Source organism: Aquarana catesbeiana, linkage group LG06 (genome assembly GCF_042186555.1).
Source record: "Aquarana catesbeiana isolate 2022-GZ linkage group LG06, ASM4218655v1, whole genome shotgun sequence".
Taxonomy (NCBI): domain Eukaryota; kingdom Metazoa; phylum Chordata; class Amphibia; order Anura; family Ranidae; genus Aquarana; species Aquarana catesbeiana.
In genome coordinates, this window is record NC_133329.1 from 48,515,333 (window position 1) to 48,541,089 (window position 25,757).

General features: G+C 45.4%; 1 protein-coding gene across 3 annotated transcripts in view; it reads right to left on the reverse strand.

Moving 5' to 3' along the window:
* Positions 1–510: 510 nt before the first annotated feature.
* The window catches only part of LOC141148380 (uncharacterized), a 36,632-nt gene continuing 11,385 nt past the window's right edge, over positions 511–25,757 (reverse strand). The window contains exons 5-9 of one of the 3 annotated variants that reach the window (XM_073635820.1): positions 21,265–21,306; positions 14,730–14,957; positions 13,218–13,531; positions 6,418–6,488; positions 511–915 (exon numbers count right to left, since the gene is read on the reverse strand). In XM_073635820.1, coding sequence (XP_073491921.1) covers positions 6,459–6,488; positions 13,218–13,531; positions 14,730–14,957; positions 21,265–21,306 — 614 coding nt within the window. In that variant the 3' untranslated portion in view covers positions 511–915; positions 6,418–6,458. Of the gene's footprint in view, positions 964–4,520; positions 4,910–6,417; positions 6,489–13,217; positions 13,532–14,729; positions 14,958–21,264; positions 21,307–25,757 lie in introns of those variants that run through there. The other 2 variants (XM_073635818.1, XM_073635819.1) reach the window with 2 other exon arrangements.

Consider the following 25,757-nt stretch of genomic DNA (forward strand, 5'->3'; position numbering starts at 1 on the left):
TCGCATCATTTCCTGTTTGCAATGCCTTCTGGGAAGGGGCGGCAACTTCCTCTGACACTGTCGTTTCTATGGAAACCTGACCTGAAACCTATTACACTGCTTGTGCTGCACTGAGCATGTGCGAGATCTGCAAGGATGAGATCCAGGAGGAAATACAGTCTGGCTTCAGATGCCCACACTTAAGATGGCCACAGCCTGATGTAAGTTTATAAAATAACAAACTACTGCTATAAACTGACAAAACAGACCTTAGTTTACAGACTAACTTTACTAGAATACATTAAGCTTGTGTATTATAGGGGGATTTTTATTTAAAAAGTATAATTTCGGCCAGAACACCACTTTAAGTACACAATGGGGTTTATTTACTAAAGCTGGAAAGTGCAAAATCAGGCTCACTTCTGCATAGAAACCAATCAGCTTCCAGGTTTTATTACCAAAGCTTATTTGAACACGCCGAGGTTAGAAGCTCATTGGTTTCTATGAAGAAGTGAGCCTGATTTTGCTCTTTCCAGCTTTAGTAAATAAACCCCATTGTGTACTTAAAAGTGGGGTATGCCTGTACATCGCTTTATTAGTAAATGGTATAAAACAGTTTTATTAAAATCATTTATATTGTCCTAGGTTATGAATCAAAAGGTTTGTTTGTTTAAGTCTGTAGATTCCATTAAAAAGAGACTTGTAATCCTGCCATGAAGGTCCTTCTTCTGGCACTTCTTGTTATAGAGTGAAAACATGGGTGTTCCTCTGTTCCAGTTGTTCTCCTGCTAGGTCACTCTGTCACATGTCCCCCCAATGTAGGCTTCCAGAGACTGTTGTGACACAAAGTGCACTGACATGGTCCTCCATCAGGAAAATCACCCAGAGAAGACGTGTAGCAGCTGATAGTAGGAGATAGTCGTAGATAGGACAAGGCTACAAAAAAGGGGGCAGGAGATCAGCAGCGCTGAGGTGCAACAAAGCCTGAAGAAATAGGTGAAAACAACATTTTATTTTACAAAATTACAATTGTTTATGATAGACGGTTCTTTAGTAAACTATAGGTCATCTAGACAAAATTTAAAGTAGAAAAAAGTAGAACTATAGGCAAAACTTTTTTTTTCCATTTTGGATAGAGTAAGGGAGGGTTATAACCCTTGTAAGGTTTTTTGTTTTGCCATCTTTTTCCCATTGTGGAGATTTCCCTTCACCTCCTGTCCCATAGCCAAACAGGAAATAAGCAGAAATTCCAGCAAATTAAGGGAATTCCTTGGTGTTCACCAGGTCCCCATTGGAAGATTTCCCCTCTATTACTTTTCTGGGGACAACCCAAAATGTGTGATTTTCTTTTAATTTTAATGAGGGTTATCAAGCTGAATACATGATAGTGTATAATAAATAATTTTTATGCCCCTGTTGAAGACCCCTAGGTCGAAACGCGTTGGGCTCTACACTACCCTCCATGTTGCCCATTTATTTTATTTTAATGCATCGTGATCACGTTTTTTATTGTTAAATGGTGTTTTTTTAGAAATAAAAATACTCCCTTTTTTTCATCTGCACTATGTGGAGGCATGTTTTTTTCTCTCCACATACCCTTCCTATAAGTCAAGTGTTGACCTGAGCTTTACAAGAGACATCTCCCTTCACCTGATTTGCATCCTGGTCTTGCTGGGAGGACTCTCCTGGTGGCCCCTGGAGTTCCAAGCAGATTCGAGCCTGGAGGATTCCAGTGAGGAGATGTTGCTTTCCATGCCCTGAGTGGCACAACGCACATGCAACTCCCTGTCGCTGACATGGGAATCAACGGGATCTGGTAAGAGTTTTCCTACATACCATCCTTTCTACCATCCTTTTTACCATTGCCTCATCCCTCTGTTTTGATTGGATTTTCATGAAGTTCAATTTGGGACAATCATCCGAACAACACCAAACTTTTGAGTTTATTCACCCCCCCAGGGTTGTGGGAGAATATTGTTCACATATTATTGACTTTGTGTTTAGCACAGGCCATCAAGCTGACTTTTCCTCAATCATTTTTATTTTTTATCTTCTTCTTTGAAGCACTTATTTGAAATAATTCACTTGTTTCCAATTTACTTACACATATATTATGCGCTGCATGTTTTAAGTTTTATTCTCTTGTTCTTTGTCAGATTGTATGTAGCTGCTCCCTTTTGTTTTGTTTTTTTCACGTATTAGCGCAGTGTTTTTTATGCACCTTTTTCTATAATAAAACGTGTTCACATGTCATGAAATATTGTAATTTGTCTTTTTTATGTAATTATAGAAATGTAAGAACCCCCTGAAGAAGACCAAAACCTATAAGGTCGAAATGCATTGGGGCTTTTTTTAACATGGGATGGTATAATTAAATATTGTGGGCTAACACCCATTGATGTACATTTCTAAACCATACCATAGTATTACCGTTTTTTCTTTCCCAGCTCAAACGGTCTCACATTGTACATACCAGAGCTCATATTTTAACTTTTGTATTTGATCAATGTCCAATTGTTTTTTGTTAATACAATTAGTGATTTTTTACAAACTTTTTTTTTTGACCCATATTTGCTGCTAAAAAGCCCCATAGGGAATCCTCCACTTTTTTCAAATACTTGCATCGGGGTGTGCAGCCCTATCAGACTCCCAAAAATGTGTCGTTCTGTTATAGATCTATCTCCACTCTATCCAACACTAAAAAAAAAGTTTTGTTTTTAGTTACACTTTAAAGGAAAACTAAAGGCAACATTTTTTTTTTCATTTTGGAAAAGGTAAAAGAGGGTTATAACCATCTGTGTCCCATTGGGGACATTTCTTTTCTCGTCATGTCCCATAGCCAAAACAGGAAGTGAGAGGAAATCCCTGAGGGAATCCCGGGGTGTCAACAATGTTACCAGAACTAGTGTCTATTAATGGTTGATTTAATATACCTGGAGAGTGCAAAATCTGGTGCAGCTGTGCATGGTATCCAATCATCTTGCTTGTTCAATTAAGCTTTGACAATAAAACCTGGAAGCTGATTGGTTGGTATGTAGAGCTGCACCAGACTCTGCCCTCTAAACTTTTAGTAAATCACTCCCTTACTGTCTGTTGACTAGTTTTCATTTACCGTACTTTCACTAACTATGATAATGGGGTCAAATACCTCCCTAGGAAACAAATAACCCCTTGATCGCCCCCTAGTGTTAACCCCTTCAATGCCAGTGACATTTATACAGTAATCAGTGGCTATTTTTAGCTCTGATCGCTGTATAAATGTCAATGGTCCCAAAAAAGTGTCAAAAGTGTCCGATCTGTCCGCGGCAATGTCGCAGTCCTGCTAAAAATTGCTGATCACAGCTATTACTAGTAAAAAAATAATAACAATAAAAATGCCATAAATCTATCCCCTATTTTGTAGACGCTATAACTTTTGCACAAACCAATCAATATACGCTTATTGCAATTTTTCTTTTTTTTTACCAAAAATATGTAGAAGAATACATATCGGCCTAAAGTGTTGAAGAAATTTGTTTTTTTTTTTAATATGTATTATAGCAAAAAGTAAAAAATATTGTGTTTTTCTCAAAATTGTCGCTCTTTTTTGTGTTTGAAGCGCAAAAAATTAAAAACGCAGAGGTGATCTAATACCACCAAAAGAAAGCTCCATTTGTGGAAAAAAAAGGACATACATTTTGTTTGTGTATAACGTCGCACGAACGCGCAATTGTCAGTTAAAGCGACGCAGTGCCGTATCGCAAAAAATGTCCTGGTCATTAAGGGGGCAAATCCTTCCGGACTGAAGTGGTTAAAGTGATTGTAGAGTCAGAAGGTTTTTTACCTTAATGCATTCTGTTATATAGCACAGTGCTTGTGCTGTGTCATTTGGCCCCCTCTATCACCTGAAATACCTGGCTGATACTGCCTGGTTCTGCCCTCCCCCCTGTAAAATGACTACGGTATATCATGGCTGCTGAGCCCTGACACTGTCTTCCGCAGCTCTCCTGTCTCTCCTCTGTCCTCTCTCCCCCCTCCCCTCCCTGCCTGTCAGCTAATGACAGTCCCCCCCCCCTCCTGCTGCTGGAATAACTTTGAAAAATCTTATATAATCCTCTGTGTCTCGTTATGTTGGGTGCTTCTGTCTCAGTGATTTATAAAAAAAATGCAGCTTATACCTGTTTTCAGAGCGCCGTTTGGCGCTCACGTGACCAGCCAGCTCTCTCCTCCTCTCCTCCTCTTGTCCTGAATCTCAGCCCTGCCCAATGCAGCTGTCAGACAGGGAGAGCAGAGAGGTGGCGGGTCATGTGAGTGCTGATCGGCGCTCTGAAAACAGGTATAAACAAATTTCTTTTATAGAATACAGAGACAGGAGCACCTAGCATAATGAGACACAGAGGATTGTATAAAGTTAGTAGAGTGGGTTCACAACCACTTTAACTCTCTTCACCTGCAGATGGAAGTTCCTCCCTTTGATCTGTAGATAGGAAACACAGAAAGTTACAAATTATACAATGTTTCAATGTAACTTTCTGTATTCCCATCTGAGCAATGTTGTTGATAAACATTGCCAGACTGCTTTTTTTTTTTTTTTTTTTTTTTACAGCTCCTGCTGTCGACCTTCTCTGTGTACTCTTCAATGCAGCTGTGATTAATCAGAGCTAAATTGCATTGTACTGAGACAGGGAAAATCCCAGCTAAAAAATTCTTCATTTTTGTACCCCTAGAGTGTATACTCCCTGTTATAGTGCTCCCGTACTCGCCGGGACAGAAGTGTTCTATGACGCTACTCATGTAGTCACTCCCCAGGTGGGGTAAGAGTTTGTACAGCCTCTGTAGATTCATATTCCTTTCTCATTATGTTTGTGTCATGACTGTTATTATCTTCTTATAGACAAAGTTATTCGCTCTCTAAAAGTCCTGAAGAAGTGGTTTCCACCGCACAACATGTCTAGAGAGAAGAGTTGGATACATGTTATGTGAAAGTTTATAAGTATCAGCATTTTGCTTTCACTGTACTACTATGCAGTTAATAAAGAGTGTTTCTTGTGCCCTACGCTGGCACCCTTCTTATTTCTATATGTGTTTTATCAAAATTGTTGTAATAAAAATATACTTTTAAAGATCTTCTTTTGTGTAAATGTCATTGTACAGTACCATTAAAGCCCACAATAGCCTCCTACAAATATTCACTTCATAGTAATTTTAGGCAGGGCCGTCTTTAAGGCAGGGCAAAAGGGGCAGCTGCCCCGGGCCCTGTCATTGTTGTGGGGCCCAAAGCAGCTGCCTCATACTTGCCAACTTTCCCAGTTTAAATTCCCTCGTCCCTTGAGGTTTTAGTCTCATGCTGTGTCCTAATATCTCAGTGTGAAGTTCTGTTAATAATGCTGCCCAGCTCTGTCTTGTTGTTGTGTACAGATGACTCCCCTGCAGACCCTGTGTTTACATGTAAATACCGGGATTGATATGTAAATAGCAGCGGCATTCATATGTAAATAGTGGCAGACCGGCAGCATTCTATGTAAGCAGAGGTAGTATTCATATGTATATCATGCCTCCCTGAGGTCATATCCACCATCACCTATACTGAATATTACCCACTGGGGAGATAAAGGGGCATGCTTGAAAGTCCTGCCTACAACTGTGCTCATTAAGCCTACCATCAGCCTGTTCTGCAAAGGTAAGCAAATTAGTGGGGGGAGGGTAGTGTGTGGTGTGCAGAGGTAGGCAGAGAAGGAATTACAGCTTGGGGTGCACAGGTGAGCAAGGTCCAGTCCATGGTGTGCAGCCAGTGAGGAGATGTTGTGCTGTAACCTCTAGCAACCAATCAGTAAGCAGCAATGATGTGCAGTAACCAATCAGTGAGCAGTATTGATGTACAGTAATCTCTAGCAACCAATCAACAAGCAGAAATCATGTGCTGTAACCTCTAGTAACTAATCAGTGAGCCAAAATGTTTGCTGTAACCTCTAGCAACCAGTCAGTGAGCGGTAATGATACACTGTAACCTCTGGCAACTAATCGCAATCACTGTCTGATCTGATTCAGTAAACTGATTTTGAGTCTAGCTGCTATTTATTGTATGTCTCAGAGCAGGTGGAGAGCAAAACTGCATGGGGGGGCCCCAACAAAATTTTTGCCCAGGGTCCAATCAATATTAAAGACGGCCCTGATTTTAGGACGTAGGTACTTTCATTTTTGATACTTCTTGGCACATTTGGTGGTATTTTCAGGAAGCTTGATCTTTATGTAAAATGTAAAAAAGCAGAGGAACTATTAAACAAAGACAAAGACAATTAAGTAAGGAATTCATATACTGATAAACACTATCATTACAGGTAATACCAGATACAATTATCACAATAAAATATCGTTTATGATAATAATTCTTTTACTGAATTTGGATTGTAAAAAAAAATAAAAGTTTCAGCCTTTAAAGGGCTCATATTAAAGACTCACTTTTCAAAGTAACTTCACTTCTCTTGGACTAGTCTTACCGATCACTGACTTTCTTCTTCTTGTTGGTTTAGCTGATAAGAAAAGTTCAGTTTTACAAAGTAACATAAAACATTCTAGACAGATAAAAGACAAAGGATAACACATACAGCCCAAGTCATATAAGTCGTACAAATCATATATTGGTAAACAGTATTTCTTTCTCGAACATCACGGGACACAGAGCCACAGTAATTACTGATGGGTTATATAGGTATCACTGGTGATTGGACACTGGCACACCCTATCAGGAAGTTCAACCCCCTATATAATCCCTCCCCCTTGCAGGGATACCTCAGTTTTTACGCCAGTGTAAGGTGGGACACGGGCATTCTCCTAGGCAGCATTTACTGAAGTAACACCAGACTGAGCATTGGGTAGCAAGGCTTTTAGCCAGACTACATCGCTCAGCGGACAGTGTTCATTTGTATACCTCACACCTTGTTGCTTTGCACTATGGGTAGAAGAGGTTCAAGCACCCCAGGAACCAGAGACACTAGGGGATCTCGTTCAGGTTCTGAGGGCCCCCTGTCGGCAGCATCCTTCCCCCCTAAGATGGGCCAGGGACGGCTAGCCAGGGAGAGCCATCGGGGTCAGGGGCTACACCTGCTTCTGGCACTTCAGCCCCTGTATATATTACACAAGAGGTTTTTTCCTCAACCATTAATGGTCTAGAGGAAAGATTAATGGCCGTGATTACGTCTTCACTCAGTGGAAGAAAACGCACTAGGCTTCCTCTGTTCCCCAAGACCCTCAGACAGAGGAGCTCTGGGATAAAGGAGATGAATCCCTTTCAGAGGATCGGGATGGGATGGATGATTCCTCTTCGGAGGATTCAGGTGGAGAGGGACCCTCTGCGACTTCCCAAGAGGAGAAAGTCTTAGTGCAGATCCTCACTGGATTGGTCCGCTCCACATTTAAGTTGCCCATACCTGAAACTGCTAAAGAATCCTCTTCTGCTTTGGGGTCACTGAAACCTTTCCAAGCAGCACATGCTTTTCCTGTTCATACTTTACTTGAAAAGCTTATTTATTCTGAGTGGGATCACCCAGACAAACGTTTTTTTCCGCCGAGAAAGTTTTCAACACTTTATCCGATGGAAGAAAAGTTTATTAAAATGTGGGGAATACCAGCTATTGATGCCGCCATTTCCTCCATAAATAATGTTTAGGACTTGTCCTGTAGACAATGCTCAGATGCTCAGGGATCCTGTAGATAAAAGGATGGAATCCCTATTGAAGGATGTTTTCTCCTTAGCAGGATCAGTGGCCCAACCTGCAATAGCAGCGATTGGAGTCTGTCAATACTTAAGAGACCATGTTAAGCAGGTCATCAAAGTATTACCTGAACAGCAGGCCCAGGGGTTTGCTAACCTTCCAGCGGCCTTATGCTTTGTGGTTGACGCCATTAGAGATTCTATCGTGCAAACCTCCCGTCTTTCACTGGGGTTGGTGCATATACGTAGAATCCTATGGTTGAAAAATTGGTCAGCCGAAGCACCATGTAAGAAGCTACTGGCTGGGTTTCCATTTCGTGGTGCAAGGTTGTTTGGAGAGGACTTGGATAACTATATCAAGAGAATCTCTTGTGGGAAAAGCACTCTCTTACCTGTCAAGAAGAAGAGTAAGCGTCCCTCTTTCAAACGGACTCTTTCCCCAGCGCCGGGGGCTTCAGCCTCCAGGCAGTCTCGACGGCCGCCTCCATCGGGGTCCAGAGACAAGAGTCAACCCCAGGGACAAAAGAAGTCCTGGGGAAAGAAGCCTACTAGGCAAAACACTAAGACCTCTGCATGAGGGGGCGCCCCCGCTCACTCGAGTGGGGGGAAGACTGCGACAATTCTCAGAGCTCTGGCAGGAGGACTTCCAGGACAGATGGGTAGTCTCCACGGTAACCTTAGGGTACAAGCTGGAGTTTCAGGAATTCCCTTCTCCTCGGTTCCTCAGATCAAATGTTCCCAGAGACCCAGAGAAGAAGCAGTCGCTCCTTCTAGCGTTAGAGCGACTTTTGTCGCAGGAGGTCATTATGATAGTTCCCGCAAAGGACCAGGGATTGGGCTTCTATTCCAACCTTTTTACGGTCCAAAAGCCAAATGGGGATGTCAGGCCCATTTTGGACTTAAGGGATCTGAACCGATTCCTAAGGATTCAATCCTTCCGCATGGAATCAATTCGAACAGTAGTTCCCACCCTGCAGGGAGGAGAATTTCTGGCATCAATAGACATCAGAGATGCATATCTTCATGTGCCCATTTTTCCTGCTCATCAGAAGTTTCTGCGCTTCGAGGTAGGAGGGCGCCATTTCCAGTTTATGGCTCTGCCCTTTGGGATAGCCACTGCACCTGCATCACAAAGATCTTGGCTCCTCCTCTGGCCAGATTAAGGGCTCAGGGTATAGCTGTCATAGCATACCTAGACGACCTGCTCTTGATAGACCGGTCGGTAGCCTCTTTGAATGGAAACTTGAGGACCACGGTCAGGTATCTAGAACACCTGGGTTGGATCCTCAACTTAGAAAAGTCTTTCCTAAAACCAGTAAGAAGACTGGAATATTTAGGTCTGATTATACATACAAGCCAGGAGAAAATATTTCTACCCCAGGCAAAGATCACTGCTTTGAGAGAGCTGATTCTGACAGTAAGGACCAAGAAGGGTCCCTCAGTCTGCCTTTGTATGAGGCTACTAGGGAAGATGGTGTCTTCATTCGAAGCAGTTCCCTATGCTCAGTTTCATTCAAGAATGCTGCAACACAGTATTCTGTTGACCTGGAACAAGAAGGTTCAGGCATTAGACTTTCCGATGCACCTGTCGCATGCGGTGCGTCAGAGCCTCAATTGGTGGCTCATACCCGAAAACCTGCAGAAGGGGAAATCCTTTCTACCAGTTACCTGGACGGTGGTAACAACAGATGCCAGTCTGTCAGGTTGGGGAGCAGTTCTGGAACAGGCTGCGGTCCAAGGAGTATGGTCCAAGACAGAGAGGACCTTACCCATCAACATTCTGGAGATCAGGGCGATACATCTAGCTCTAAAAGCCTGGACTATCAGGCTACAGGGTTGTCCGGTCAGGATCCAGTCCGACAATGCCACAGCAGTGGCTTATGTCAATCATCAGGGAGGCACCCGGAGCCGAGCTGCTCAAAAAGAGGTGAACCAGATCTTAGTCTGGGCAGAGATGCATGTGCCATGCATATCGGCAGTTTTCATCCCGGGAATAGAGAATTGGCAGGCGGACTATCTAAGTCGCCAGCAGTTACTTCCAGGGGAATGGTCTCTGCATCCCGACGTCTTTTGGGCCATATGCCAAAGATGGGGGGTTCCAGATGTAGATCTCTTTGCATCCCGATTCAACAAAAAGATAGACAGATTTGTGGCAAGGACAAAAGATCCTCTTGCATGCGGGACGGATGCGTTGGTGATTCCGTGGCATCGGTTCTCACTGATTTACGCATTCCCGCCTATTCTGCTACTACCACGACTCCTTCGCAGGATCAGGCAGGAAAGGAAGTCGGTACTTCTGGTGGCCCCCGCTTGGCCCAGAAGGACTTGGTATGCAGAAATAGTAAGGATGACGGTAGGTTCCCCGTGGACACTACCGGAACGCCCAGACCTGTTATCTCAAGGTCCAGTGTTCCATCCTGCCTTACAAATGCTAAATTTGACGGTTTGGCTATTGAGACCCACGTTCTGAAGAGTCGTGGGCTCTCAGGTCCTGTCATATCTACCTTGATTAATGCAAGGAAGCCAGCTTCCAGGATGATTTATCATAGAGTCTGGAAAGCTTATATAACCTGGTGTGAATCCAGAGGTTGGCATCCCAGGAAATATGTCATAGGTAGAATCCTTGATTTTCTACAGATGGGATTAGAGATGAAGCTGGCCTTGAGTACCATCAAGGGCCAGGTCTCTGCTTTATCAGTATTATTTCAGCGGCCACTTGCTTCGCATTCTTTGGTCCGAAACTTTATGCAGGGGGTGATGCGTCTTAATCCTCCGGTTAAAGCGCCCCTAAACCCCTGGGACTTGAATTTGGTCCTGGCTGTGTTACAGAAACGGCCTTTTGAACCAATAAGTCAGATTCCTTTGGTCTTGTTGACAAGGAAATTAATTTTTCTGGTGGCCATCTCTTCTGCTAGAAGAGTATCAGAATTAGCAGCTCTTTCCTGTAAGGAGCCTTATTTGATTATACACAAGGATAGAGTGGTACTACGCCCTCATCCTAGTTTTTTACCGAAGGTGGTTTCTGATTTTCATTTAAACCAAGACATTGTTCTACCTTCCTTTTTTCCAGATCCCTGTTCTCCGGAAGAGAGATCTCTACATTCGTTGGATGTAGTAAGAGCAGTTAAGGCCTATCTAGGGGCAACTACTCAGATCCGCAAGACGGATGTTTTGTTTGTGCTGCCAGAGGGTCCCAATAGAGGACAGGCAGCGTCAAAAGCTACCATTTCTAAATGGATTCGACAGTTGATCATTCAAGCTTACGGTTTGAAACAGAAGATTCCTCCGTTTCAGATCAGGGCACATTCCACAAGGGCTATTGGTGCTTCTTGGGCAGTGCATCACCGGGCCTCTATGGCTCAAATCTGCAAGGCCGCAACCTGGTCTTCAGTTCATACATTCACCAGATTCTATCAGGTGGATGTGAGAAGGCATGAGGATATCGCCTTTGGGCGTAGTGTGCTGCAGGCAGCGGTACAGGGTCCTCAGGTCTGATTGCACCCTACTTGGTTGTGGTTCCCCCCCCCTCAGGTAGCATTGCTCTGGGACATCCCATCAGTAATTACTGTGGCTCTGTGTCCCGTGATGTTCGAGAAAGAAAATAGGATTTTTTAAAACAGCTTACCTGTAAAATCCTTTTCTTTCGAAGGACATCACGGGACACAGAGGTCCCACCCCTCTTCTAATACACTATATTGCTTGGCTACAAAACTGAGGTATCCCTGCAAGGGGGAGGGATTATATAGGGGGTTGAACTTCCTGATAGGGTGTGCCAGTGTCCAATCACCAGTGATACCTATATAACCCATCAGTAATTACTGTGGCTCTGTGTCCCGTGATGTCCTTCGAAAGAAAAGGATTTTACAGGTAAGCTGTTTTAAAAAATCCTATTTTTTCCCCAAAAATCCACACATTTTTCAAATGTATTCCTATGTAAATGTGAATACTGTGTGAACAAAATTCATAAATAGATCCCAAATCTTTGTGTATGTTTGTCTGAATGTTGTTTTTCTGTATAGTTCATGATAATGAATGACCAGAATTGGCTGATTTTGCTTTTCCAAATGTTTTACAAAATGTGAAATATTTGATCAAAAACCAAAAGGAAGGCACAATCTAATGCGCCTTTCACACGGACGGCTATTCTGCCGCAGTTAAAAGCATGTTTTTTTTCCTGTGAAATTCAAGACTCCAAGCACTGCGATCAGCTGCATTTGCACAGTGCGATTAGCTGCGGTTGCGTTTAGCTGCGGTTTGCCATTTTCATGGCAACCCGACAGGGTACCAACTCGCACTGCTTGGTATGAATCTTGAGGGGGTACTCCATACCAAATTTTAAATAAAAAACCGGCGTGGGTTCCCCCCCAGGGGCATACCAGGCCCTTCGGTCTGGTATGGATGTTAAGGGGAACCCCCTACGCCGAAAAAACGGTGTGGGGTCCCCCCAAAATCCTTAACAAACCCCGATCCGAGCACGCAGCCCGGCCGGTCAGGAAAGGGGCCCTCCCCCTCCTGAACCGTACCAGGCCACATGCCCTCAACATGGGGGGTGGGTGCTTTGGGGGAGGGGGCACCCTGCGGGGCCCCCCCACCACAAAGCACCTTGTCCCCATGTTGATGAGGACAAGGGCCTCTTCCTGACAACCCTGGCCGTTGGTTGTCGGGGTCTGTGGGCGGGGGGCTTATCGGAATCCGGGAGCCCCCTTTAATAAGAGGGCCCCTGGATCCCGGCCCCCCACCCTATGTGAATGAGTATGGGGTACAAAGCACCAAACCCCCATGTTGAGGGCATGCGGCCTGGTACGTCTCAGGAGGGGGGGGGGGGCGCTCGCCCGTCCCCACCCCCTTTTTTTGCTCGGATAAGGGTCTGGTATGGATTTTGGAGGGACCCCACACCGTTTTTTCAGCATAGGGGGTTCCCCTTAACATCCGTACCAGACCGAAGGGCCTGGTATGCCCCTGGGGGGGAACCCACGCCGTTTTTTTAATTTAAAATTTGGCGTGGAGTACCCCCTCAAGATTCATACCAAACAGTGCCGGGCATTGGCGGGGATCTGAGTCGGATCCCCGTGCTTGTCGCTCATTGGGAAAGGAAAAATAATTTTTCCTTTCCCGATGAGCACCTCGGCGCTGTTATCCGCAGCTGACACAGTGCACTGCGAATACCTGCGGTTATGTGTGGATAGCTGCGCTAAATCGCTCCTGGACGCAGGCAATTCTATTTTTTCTATCTGCACAGAACCGCATGTATCGAATTCGCAGCTAAATGCAGTGTGTGAATGGGGCCATAGGAAAGCATTGTGTGCTTTTAGCTGCGGTAGAAAATTAGAAAATCCGCAGCTAAAAGCACCATTCTATCCGTCCGTGTGAAAGGGGCTTAAGTTGTTTAAGCTGATAACTAAAGTTGCTCAGTTGATGTTGTTTTTTGTTTTTATTTTTGGTTTTAGTTTTTTTTAAGCATTGGCGGAAAAAAAAAGTGCAAACTTGAAACTTAAAATAAATAAATAAATAAAAAAGACAATACCAAACAAAGATTAGTGTTACTCACCTTATTGATATCTTTCACAATTAACATCTTTATTTGGCTTTCGCCCATACGGACAAGAACTTTTTCGACTGTTGCTTGTGCGTGTTCCATAGTATGGCGCCTAATGATGAGATCAACCATTTCTTCCACAGATTTATCTTTAATATGTCTTGTCTGAATTTTGCTTCCTGTAAAAGGCGGCTCTACTAAACAAAGATGTTTTCTTATTCTTGCTATGCCATCCTCTCCCAGTGTTTTCAGATGAGTTGCCATAATGTTGCTGTTTTCCTTTTCCATACTAATGTTGGGCAGAGATTTTTTTGATTGTGAAGGTTCTGGAATAGACCCATAAAAAAAAATACAGCACATGAAAGAGTCTGTCTGACCCAAACTATTATTTTAATGTGGCAGATGCTGGTAGATTGAACCTTCTCTGTCTCCCGTGCCCCAAATTTATTGATATGAACTCTCCTGCGTGGATTCTCACTACTACTGCTAGCGATGTCTTGCTTATCCTGTTGCATTCCCTATAATGTAGTATAAAAGATGATCCTCCACCAGCCTTTTCTGGTCTATCTGCTGCCTGTCAGCAGATAGGGGCAAGCAGGCTAATCAAACAGCAGCTCGGCCCTTTCCTGCAGCTGCAGAGGGGGGAGAGCAGAAAGCCCACAGCTGCACACATACACACAGGGGTCTCGCGGCAGTGTGTGTGTGTGTGTGTGTGTTTGTGTGTGTGTGTGTGTGTGTGTGTGTTTGTGTGTGTGTGTTTGTGTGTGTTTGTGGTTGTGTGTGTGTGTGTTTGTGTGTGTGTGTGTGTTTGTGTGTGTTTGTGTGTGTGTGTGTGTTTGTGTGTGTGTGTGTGTTTGTGTGTGTGTGTTTGTGTGTGTGTGTGTTTGTGTGTGTGTGTGTTTATGTGTGTGTGTGTGTTTGTGTGTGTTTGTGTGTGTTTGTGTGTGTGTGTTTGTGTGTGTTTGTGTGTGTGTGTTTGTGTGTGTGTGTTTGTGTGTGTGTGCGTGTGTGTTTGTGTGTGTGTGTTTGTGTGTGTGTGTGTGTGTGTTTGTGTGTGTTTGTGTGTGTGTGTTTGTGTTTGTGTGTGTGTGTGTTTTGTGTGTGTTTGTGTGTGTGTGTGTGTGTGTTTGTGTGTGTTTGTGTGTGTGTTTGTGTGTGTTTGTGTGTGTGTGTGTGTGTTTGTGTGTGTGTTTGTGTGTGTTTGTGTGTGTGTTTGTGTGTGTGTTTGTGTGTGTGTTTGTGTGTGTTTGTGTGTGTGTTTGTGTGTGTGTGTGTGTTTGTGTGTGTGTGTTTGTGTGTGTGTTTGTGTGTGTGTGTTTGTGTGTGGGGGGGTTGTTAGTGGGGAGAAGAGTAGGGAGCGAAGGGGGAGACAGCCCTCTCCTGAAGCTGGCAAAACAGTGCTCAGCTACACTAATGAAACTCAAGCAGAATTCATCTCAGGGCTATAGATGACAATAACAAATCTGTTGTGTAAATGGAAGTATTAAATCAATATGCTATCACTATAGAATATCTACAAATTACCTGGTTTGGATGGTTGATGTTCTGGTCCATGTTCTTCATTTTCACTTGCAGTTTCTTCTTTCTGCTTTGAGGTTCCTGGCACAGCAGGAGCTTCTTGTACTAGCCTTATTTTTTTTGCTTGGGATTCAGAGCATGGTACGGCATCACAGGCTGGTACCAAAGTCATGAAAGAAATCTTGTATACTTGGTTCTCATCTTGCTTAACTTTTATGACATTTGATATAGAAACTTTGGATAAAAATGCACAAAAAAAGTTAGTTTTCTGCAAATACCAAAATTTATATATCAGGATCCAGGGAAGGGTCGCTGGGAGTAATTTCTTTACTTATAAGGCCTCATGCACACGGACGTTTTTACAGCTGCTTTTTTTGGAGCTTAAAAAGGCCTGTCTATGTTAGTCTAGTCAAATGGCATAGGCGTTTATAAGCTGTAAAAAAAAACCAGGACCAGTGGGTTCTGAGAGACGTTTTTCAGCTGTAAAAACGCTCTTATGCCCCGTACACACGGTCGGATTTTCCGACGGAAAATGTGTGCTAGGACATTGTTGTCGGAAATTCCGACAGTGTGTCGGCTCCATCACACATTTTCCATCGGATTTTCTGACACACAAAGTTTGAGAGCAGGCTATAAAATTTTCCGACAACAAAATCCGTTGTCGGAATTTCCGATCGTGTGTACACAAATCCAAAGTGCCGCGCATGCTCAGAATAAATAAAGAGATGAAAGCTATTGGCCACTCCCCCGTTTATAGTCCCAACGTACGTGTTTTACGTCACCGCGTTCAGAACGATCAGATTTTCCGACAACTTTGTATGACCGTGTGTATGCAAGACAAGTTTGATCTAACATCTGTCGGAAAAAATCCTAGGATTTTGTTGTCGGAATGTCTGAACAAAGTCCGACCGTGTGTACAGGGCATAACGCTGATAAACGCTCAAAAACGCTCAAAAACGCTATTGCAAAAACATTGAAAAAAGCTGAAAAAAGTTTTAAAAAATCACTGCAAAGATACTGGCGTTTTCATAACGTTATTTTAACAGCCTGTGTGCATGAGGCCTTACTCTTAGCGGCCTTTTCTTGCTCAGAGTAAACCTTGCCTCTATTATTGGAATCATTACCCTGAGGGTCCCCCTTCCTTTTTCATATAATTGTATCCAGATCTAAGCTGTCTGCTACAGTATTTGAGGTTCATGCCTTCGATCTGCAGATGAATGAAACAGATTTTACAGAAAAGCTCAAGTTTTTAACGTACTTTCACCATGGGAGTATATTTTTTTTCCTGGGCGTTTATCTTCACAAGTGGAGTTGCGATGCTTGTCCCTGCACTGGGAGCCATTGGAGGAATATATAACCAAAGCCTGTTTGACCATTTATAACTTTATGGTCCATTTCATCTGTATAAGAGGCCTCTGCTAAAGGTGTTATATGGTGGTGGAATTCCTTTCAGGTTTGGGTGCATGCACCATCCGCCTATGTATAGATGTGGCTTTTTACTCGTTATCACTCAACTCAAGAGATGATTGTATCTGCATTTTTATATTTGTTCAAGGTCATAGGTCAAAATGGTACCTGGGCCAGCTTAGTATAATGGTTGGTCAGATCATGCCATAGTGCAGCCCCTGAGGCAGGCATGAGGCGAGTGACTGGGAGGACGTCATATGACATCCACCCAGTATGAGAGAGCTCCCACTCAGCCGTCATATGACATCCACCCAGTATAAGAGAGCTCCCACTCAGCCGTCATATGACATCCACCCAGTATGAGAGAGCTCCCACTCAGCCGTCATTTGACTATAGGATGGGTGGGAAGCAGTTAATAAAGTTTCTTAAGGTGTGTGTGTTTATTTACAATGTAATTTTTTTTTTGTGTGAATGAGTAACCAGGGGTACTATGTAAACTTTACACATTTACTTGGGGAGGGGGGGGGTTAGATGTGTGGGCCCTCTTATTTTAAAAGGGGCTTTCAGATTCTGATAAGTCCTTCCCATCCTTCCTGGGCTACATCTGGTGGGATGAGGACCATGTCCCGATTGACATGTGACAAGGTGCCTTATGGCATGCTTTGCTCCTCCACTGCAATACATATTTTATTTTAACAAAAATGTGTATTTTAATGTTTCCCTATGGGCCTTATTGAGAGACCCAATCGCCACTGAACAGTATTTTTAGTTTTTTAGTTCAAGTCCACTCTAAACATGGTGTCATCTCCTTGCAGATGAAAAGGGTGGCAGGTAAGGCTCGGTTCACACTGGGGCGACTTGGGATCCGACTTGTACGTCCTCAAGTCGCCCCAAGTCGCTCCAGAAATAGTTTCAATGGGAGTTAACGCTAGCGTCTTAATAGACACTACTGAAGTCGCTCCGACTTCAGAGCGTACTCCCTGTACTACTTTGATCCGACTTTGATCCGACTTCAGCCTATTGACTATCATTGAAGTCGGATCGCCGTCTCGCATGATCCGACTTCGGCATGCGACTTGTGCTCAAATGATCTTGAGGGGAACTCCGCGCCAAATTTTAAATAAAAATCCGGCATGGGTTCCCCCTCCAGGGGCATACCAGGCCCTTGGGTCTGGTATGGACCTTGAGGAGAACCCCCTACGCCGAAAAAACGGCGTGGGGGGTCCCCCCCAATCCATACCAGACCCTTATCCGAGCACGCAGCCCGGCCGGACAGGAATGGGGGTGGGGACGAGCGAGCGCCCCCCCCCCTCCTGAACCGTACCAGGCCGCATGCCCTCAACATGGGGGGTTTGGTGCCTTGGGGGAGGGGGGCGCGCTGCGGCCCCCCCACCCCAAAGCACCTTGTCCCCATGTTGATGAGGGCAAGGGCCTCTTCCCGACAACCCTGGCCGTTGGTTGTCGGGGTCTGCGGGCGGGGGGCTTATCGGAATCTGGGAGCCCCCTTTAATAAGGGGGCCCCCAGATCCCGGCCCCCCACCCTATGTGAATAGGTATGGGGTACATGGTACCCCTACCCAATTACCTAGGGAAAAAAGCGTCAATAAAAAACACAGTACACAGGTATTTAAAATAATTTATTAGGCAGCTCCGGGATCTTCTTCCGACTCCGGGGGTCTCTCCGGCGTCTTCTCCCGGTGTCCGCATCTTCTGCCGGCTCCACCGCTATCTTCTGGCGCTCTTTTGCCAGCGGTGGTCCGGACCTCTGGATCATCTTCTTCCCTCTTCTCTTCCAGAGATGTTGACACGACGCTCTCCCCAGCCAGAATGGTTTCTGTGCGCTCTGCAAGGGACTTATATAGGCGGTGACCCCGCCCCCTTCTGCCGTCACAGTCCCTGGGCATGCTGGGTCTGTGACGTTTTAGGAGGCGTGGTCACCGGGTGATGACCACGCCCCCTTATGACGGCACAGCCCCAGCATGCCCTGGGACAGTGACCTCATAAGGGGGCGGGGTCACCGCCTATATAAGTCCGTTGCGGAGCGTTCAGAGACCATTCCAGCTGGAGAGAGCGTCGTGTCAACATCTCTGGAAGAAAAGAAGAAGGCAGAAGTCCGGACCACCGCTAGCAATTGAGCTGCAGAAGATAGCGGAGGAGCCGGCAGAAGATGCGGACACCGGGAGGAGACGGCGGAGAGACCCCCGAAGTCGGAAGAGGACCCCCGAAGTCGGAAGAAGATCCCGGAGCTGCCTAATAAATTATTTTAAAAAACCTGTGTACTGTTTGTTTTATTGACGCTTTTTTCCCCTAGGTGAATGGGTAGGGGTACCATGTACCCCATACTCATTCACATAGGGTGGGGGGCCGGGATCTGGGGGCCCCCTTATTAAAGGGGGCTCCCAGATTCCGATAAGCCCCCCGCCCGCAGACCCCGACAACCAACGGCCAGGGTTGTCGGGAAGAGGCCCTTGTCCTCATCAACAGGGGGACAAGGTGCTTTGGGGTGGGGGGGCCGCAGCGCGCCCCCCTCCCCCAAGGCACCAACCCCCCCATGTTGAGGGCATGCGGCCTGGTACGGTTCAGGAGGGGGGGGGCGCTCGCTCGTCCCCACCCCCATTCCTGTCCGGCCGGGCTGCGTGCTCGGATAAGGGTCTGGTATGGATTGGGGGGACCCCCCACGCCGTCCCTTCGGCGTAGGGGGGTTCCCCTCAAGATCCATACCGGACCCAAAGGCCTGGTATGCCCCTGGGGGGGGAACCCATGCACCATTGCATCCCCAAAGTCGCGCAATTTTGCCGCGATTTTACCGCGACTTTTTACCGCGATTTGAAGCAATGCCTGTATCTATGGACCTCAAGTCGCATCAAAGTGGGACCAAAGTAGTGCAGGGACTACTTTGAAGTCGCTGCGACTTGAAGTCGCAGATATGAACGGTACTCATTGGAAATCATGGGAAACAATTTGTCATGCGACTTTTCAGTCCCAAGTCGCATGAAAAGTCGCACTAGTGGAAACAGAGCCTTAAGATTCATACCAAACACAGTGGCGGGGATCCAAGTCGGATCCCCGTTCACTGAAAGTCGGATCCACAAGTCGTGTTGAAGTCGGGTTGAAGTCGCGTTGCAAAGTCGCGTTGAAGTCGTGTTGCCCCTGTGTGAATCGAGCCTAAGTCAAGCTAAAGAAAGTAGCTGAAGATACGAGCATTTTTAAGAGGTCAAGGTTGTCTTCCACACTTTTATAATACAATAAAACCTTGATTTGAGAGTAACTTGGTTTTAGGCTCCATTCACACTAATGCGTTTTTTGATGCATTTTGCATTTTGCAGAAATGCATGGGAATTTTTTAACATGGGTTCCTATGGAACATGTTCACATCAATGTCTTTTGTACCTCTGCATTTTTGGAAAGGGTCAGGGACTTCTTTTCATGCAAAATGCAGCGTTTTGCATGTAATAGAATTCAACGGACCAGCACCAAAAACGCAAGTGCAGTGTTTTTGCAGCGTTTTAGCAGCGTTTTTGGCGTTTTTTATTTTATTTTTTTTATTTTTTTTTAAAAAAGTCTAAAAAGTCTAAAAAAAAAAAAAAAAAAAAAAAACGCAAAACGCCGCAAAAGCGCCGCACAAACGCTGTAAAACCGCTACAAATACGCTGTTCAAAAACGTGGCAAGCATCACTAAAAAAAACTCCAAAAACGCTGAAAAGCAACATGCATAGATGTGAATCGAGCCTAAGAGCCCTTTCACACTGGGGCGGGGGGCGTTATCGGCGGTAAAGCGCCGTTATTATAAGCCCTCTGGGCTTTCACACTGGAATGAAAGCAGCAGCACTTTCGGGTCGGTTTGCAGGCGCTATTATTAGCGCAATAGCGCCTGCAAACCGCCCCAGTGTGAAAGGGCCCTAAGAGCGTTTTGCAAGACAAGCAACATTTTTAAATAAATTTTGACTTGATATACAAGCGATGTCTTGATATACAAGTAGCGTCATGTCAGAACTGAGTGCAAAAGAGAAGAGAGGCCCCTCTTAGACCCCTTTCACACTGGGGCGGTTTTCAGGCGGTATTGCGCTAAAAATACCGCCTGAAAACCGCCCCTAAACACCCGCCGCTGTTTGTTCAGTGTGAAAGCCCTCGGTGAAGCGGTGCGGTGGCAGGACGGTGAAAAAAGTCCTGCAAACCGCTTCTTTGGAGCGGGGAAGGAGCGGTGTATTCACCGCTCCTTCACCGCTCCTGCCCATTGAAATCAATGGGACAGCGCGGCTATACCGCGGTAATTCCGCGGCTATAGCCGCGCTGTACGAGGTTTTTAACCCTTAGAACGACGGTACAGCAGCGCTAAAAATAACGCTGTTGTACCGCCGACGCCCCCACCGCCCCAGTGTGAAAGGGGCCTTAGTGTAGCAATACGTTTACATTTAATGAAGGTACAACACTTGGCAACTTACATGGTTGATGATTAAAACAGATACATCTAAGTATGAAGGCATCCGGGCTAAAGCTGTCCACATAGACCGCCATCAACGTCGTCCCTTCCACGCTGCGCTCCATGAGCGGTTCAAGCAACGCTTTCAGATCGCTCTACTGCAGGGTAGTCTTCCCAGCCACGATTGCAGACTGACGGCGGTGCGGGGGATGGTCTGGGTGGACAGCTTTACCTCGGATGCCTGTGCCATGCACCTCTTTTAATCATCAACCATGTGAGTTGCTAAATGTTGTACCTTCATTAAATGTTCATCAAATTGCTACACTTAGAGGCGCCTCTCTTCTCTTAAACTCTGGAGCTCCTGCCGGATTTTGCTTCTAATCCCCTTGTGGAGGCTTCCATTTGTGGATGGACATTTTATGGTTACACAACCCGGTCACATTGCTATAATCTTTTTATATGGACTATAGACTGAAGGACTTATGAATAATTGGTTGTGGAACCAATCATTTAAATTTCCATTATTTCTTATGGGGAAATCTGCTTTGATAAACAAGTGCTTTGGATTACAAGCATGTTTCTGGAAGGAATTATGTTCGCAATCCAAGGTTTTACTGTATAATAATCAACTATTACTATGGCCACTACGACTAATAACACTGTGTAATTCTACAATACAGCTCTAGTCATCGTAAGTTACCAATTCTCTCTTACTCTTATTTTTTTCAATTTCCATGTTCTTGCTGCGTTGGATAGCTAAAGAGATAAATGCAATTTGTAACATATTGCAACACAGAAAAAAATTATATATACAGTATGAATAAAAATAAATCTGGTGCAGCGCTAAGTTCTACAACAAATGTGCAATAAATATGTAAATACCAAAAAAATATCCCTTTACAACCAATGTACATAAAGTGTCAGTGCAGTAAACTACTCCCAACTGATATTAAACTTTAGTCCAAACAAATGAACCTGGTGCAACACTGAATCGCATAAATCATACTACACATGTCAAATAAATGGATAACAAATACAATAAAATACATGCTGAACTCCAATAAAATGTCCATTTAAATCCACTATGTTTAACCACTTCAGCCCCGGAAGGTTTTACCCCCTAATGCCCCGTACACACGGTCGGATTTTCCAATGGAAAATGTGTGATAGGACCTTGTTGCCGGAAATTCCGACCGTGTGTAGGCTCCATCACACATTTTCCATCGGATTTTCCGACACACAAAGTTTGAGAGCAGGCTATAAAATTTTCCGACAACAAAATCCGTTGTCGGAAATTCCGATCGTGTGTACACAAATCCAACGGACAAAGTGCCAGGCATGCTCAGAATAAATAAAGAGATGAAAGCTATTGGCCACTGCCCCGTTTATAGTCCCGACGTACGTGTTTTACGTCACCGTGTTCAGAACGATTGGATTTTCCAACAACTTTGTGTGACCGTGTGTATGCAAGACAAGTTTAAGCCAACATCTGTCGAAAAAAATCCTAGGATTTTGTTGTCGGAATGTCCGATCAATGTCCGACCGTGTGTACGGGGCATTAATGACCAGACCATTTTTTGCTATACGGCACTGCATTACTTTAACTGACAATTGCGCAGTCGTGCAACGCTGTACTCAAATAAAAATTGATGTCCTTTCTTTCCCACAAATAGAGCTTTCTTTTGGCGGTATTTGATCGCCTTTGCGGCTTTTATTTTTTGCGCTATAAACAAAAAATAGTAACAATTTTGAAAAAAAAAAACCAACAATATTTTTTAATTTCTGCTATGAAACATACCCAATTAAAAAATGTAAAAAAAACAAATTTCTTCATCAATTTAGGCCAATATGTATTCTGCTACATATTTTTGGTAAAAAAAATCCCAATAAGCGTATATTGATTGGTTTGCGCAAAAGTTATCACGTCCACAAACTATGGGATATATTTATGACATATTTATTTATTTTTACTAGTAATGGTGGCGATCAGTGTTTCTAGCGGGGACAGATTGGACACCTAGCTGACACTCTTTTGGGAACCAGTGACATCATTACAGTAATCAGTGCTATTAATATGCACTGTTACTGTACTAATGACACCGGCAGGGAAGGGGTTAATATCAGGGGCGATCAAGGGGTTTCGTGTGTCCACGCATCCATTTTAAAAACAAAAATTCCTCACTTACAGGTTTCCCATACAGATGCAGCCTTTCTCTAGTTCAATTACATCTTCACTTCCTAGGTAAAATGGCCGTGCACTTCACCGAATCGGAAGTGACACCACCGGATGTGACATCAAGAGTGTGGCTCCAACCAACGTATTTCGTCCACAAAACAACAATTGTCCCCAGCAGGAGGGGGACCAAGAAAAAGTGGGGCTCAAAGGAAAGGCAATCTGGCTGAATATATGTGTAATCAAACAAGTGTTTATTGTGGTACACAAATATAATACATGTGGATATGAGAGCATAAACCGATGATTACATAGCCCTAATAAAAATGGATCGGTAAAATTGACCCGATCAACACAGTTGCACAGATGGGGGGGGGGGACATAAAACATGTAATAAAAGACTAACCAACAAACAAAACGTCCGGACGTCTAGGCAATTGATGTCTGCGCAACCTACTACAGGAGGAGTATTCAGCTATGCTGAGTGAGGTTACAGAGCAGACATCAATCCCCCCGGGGGGGGCGGCACAAAACAGGGTAGATGGGGGGGGGGAAGAGGAAGGAGGGGGGGAGAAGTGGGGTGAAGAAAGTGTAGGAAAGGAGCATGAGGTAGAGCAAAGGAGAGAGTAGGAAACCGTGGAGTGGGGCACTGGTATGGGCCCTGTAGTCAGGCGCCAATCAACATGTAGATGGAGAGTATATGGCCATGAATGTGTTGAGGTGGAGCTGGAGTAGCAAAAAGTCCAAAGATGTATATGGCAGGATGCTTCAATGAGCAAGATGGTACTTAAGATCTGACCAGGTAAGTACTAGTGCGGTAGATGGAACAGTGGCTAGCATATGGTATGCTGGGCAGAGACATGCAATAAAGGTGGTCAAGTACGTTACCACTTCCGGGTCCTGTATGGGAGTCCACAGATACTGCCGAAGTGTATATCACCTGTGCTGTGATCTGCATCACTTAACACTGCACATGATACCGGGTACTTCCTGCGGGGTCTCCGCACTCCAAAGAACACTGCTCAAGTAGGTGAATGGCCGGCCATCTAGGTGCACCTGTTTCCTCCTGCACGGTTGTTCCGAATAGCAAGTCGGAACGCTCCCTCGATGGGTGAGCCGGCTAGCCCCAACGGGGGATGACAGCGGGCGTGGACACATGACACTGATGACAGATGGCACTAATACGTGGCACTGATGACAGATGGCACTGATACGTGGCACTGATGACAGATTGCACTGATACGTGGCACTGATGACAGATGGCACTGATACGTGGCACTGATGACAGATGGCACTAATACGTGGCACTGATGACAGATGGCACTAATACGTGGCACTGATGACAGATGGCACTGATACGTGGCACTGATGACAGATGGCACTGATGACAGATGGCACTGATACGTGGCACTGATGACAGATGGCACTGATACGTGGCACTGATGACAGATGGCACTGATACGTGGCACTGATGACAGATGGCACTGATACGTGGCACTGATGACACGTGACACTGATAACAGATGGCACGTGACACTGATAGGTGGCACTGATGACAGATGGCACTAATACGTGGCATTGATGACACGTGACACTGATGACAGATGGCACTAATATGTGGCACTGATGACACATGACACTGATGACAGATGGCGCTAATACGTGGCACTGATGACAGATGGCACTAATAGGTGGCACTGACACATGACACTGATGTGGCACTGATGACAAATGGCACTTATACGTGGTACTGGAGACAGTTGGCACTGATAGGTGGCACTGGGGACAGTTGGCACTGATAAGTAGCACTGAGGACAGATGGCACTGCGGACAGATGGTACTGACAGGTACTGTGGGCACTGCATTTTCTTTTTTTTTTTTTACACTCGCTGATGCTGCAGCACAGAAGCTCTCCCTCCTTACACGCTGTCTCTGTGTGAGGAGGGAGAGCCGGCGATGAGAGATGATCTCATATGTTTACATATGAGATCATCTCCCATTGGACACTCAGATCGAGTGCTAAATGGCTGCTGTGATTGGCCATTTAGCACGATCTGTGATTGGCTGTGTCCAATGGACACTGGCAACACAGTATTTCCCTGATGCGCGCCCGCGGGCGCGAGCATCGCGGCAGTAAACAGGGGGACGTCCAGGGACGCACTCCTGGCAATTGGAGTCCGCGCTGTAGTCGTCTTTCAGCTATAGCGCGGACGCCTAGATGTTAATTATATAAATCAAGGTCTTTAATGCTCAATCCTTAACCGCTTCCCAACCAGCCACCGCAGTTATACTGCAGCAGGTTGGCTTCCCTGCGCGAGCCGTCGTAGCTATACATTGGCTCGCAGGGCCGGGATAGCAGGCGCGCGCGTGCTGCACAGCGGGGGTGCTGATGCTCGTGCCCGATGGTCGCAATGACCGCCAGCCATGAGCGATCGCGAGCATGAGGGACAGAACACGGAAGTGTGTGTAAAAACACAAATCCATGTGTTGTTCTGAGAGGAATGACAGATCGTGTGTTCCTATTAGCTAGGAACCACGATCTGTCACTTCCTCTAGTCAGTCCCCTCCCCCTTCAGTTAGAATCACCTCCCAGGGAACACAGTTAACCCCTTGATTGCCCCCTAGTGTTAACTCCTTTACTGCCAGTGACATTTTTACAGTAATCAATGCATTTTTATACCACTGATCGCTGTATTAACCACTTGCCGACCGCCGCACGCCGATGTACGTCCTAACTTTGCCGGCGGATATCATTGTAATGGCAGCATCTAGCTGCCATAACCCCGGTATCCCCGTTTTCGTGCGGCGGTCGGCTACAAGATAAAAGTGGTCTCTGTGGCGGATTTGCCGCAAGATCACTTTTATCGGTGGCAGGAGAGGGCCCCCCTACTCCCGCCGCGATCCGGTGTCCTCCGCCGCTTACCGAAGCCGTCGGTAGCAGCGGAGGTGATCGCGTCTGTCCTCTAGCTGTGCCTGGAGACGAGTGAGGGGAAGATGGCGCCCACTTGTCTCCATGACACTGCAGGGCAGAAGC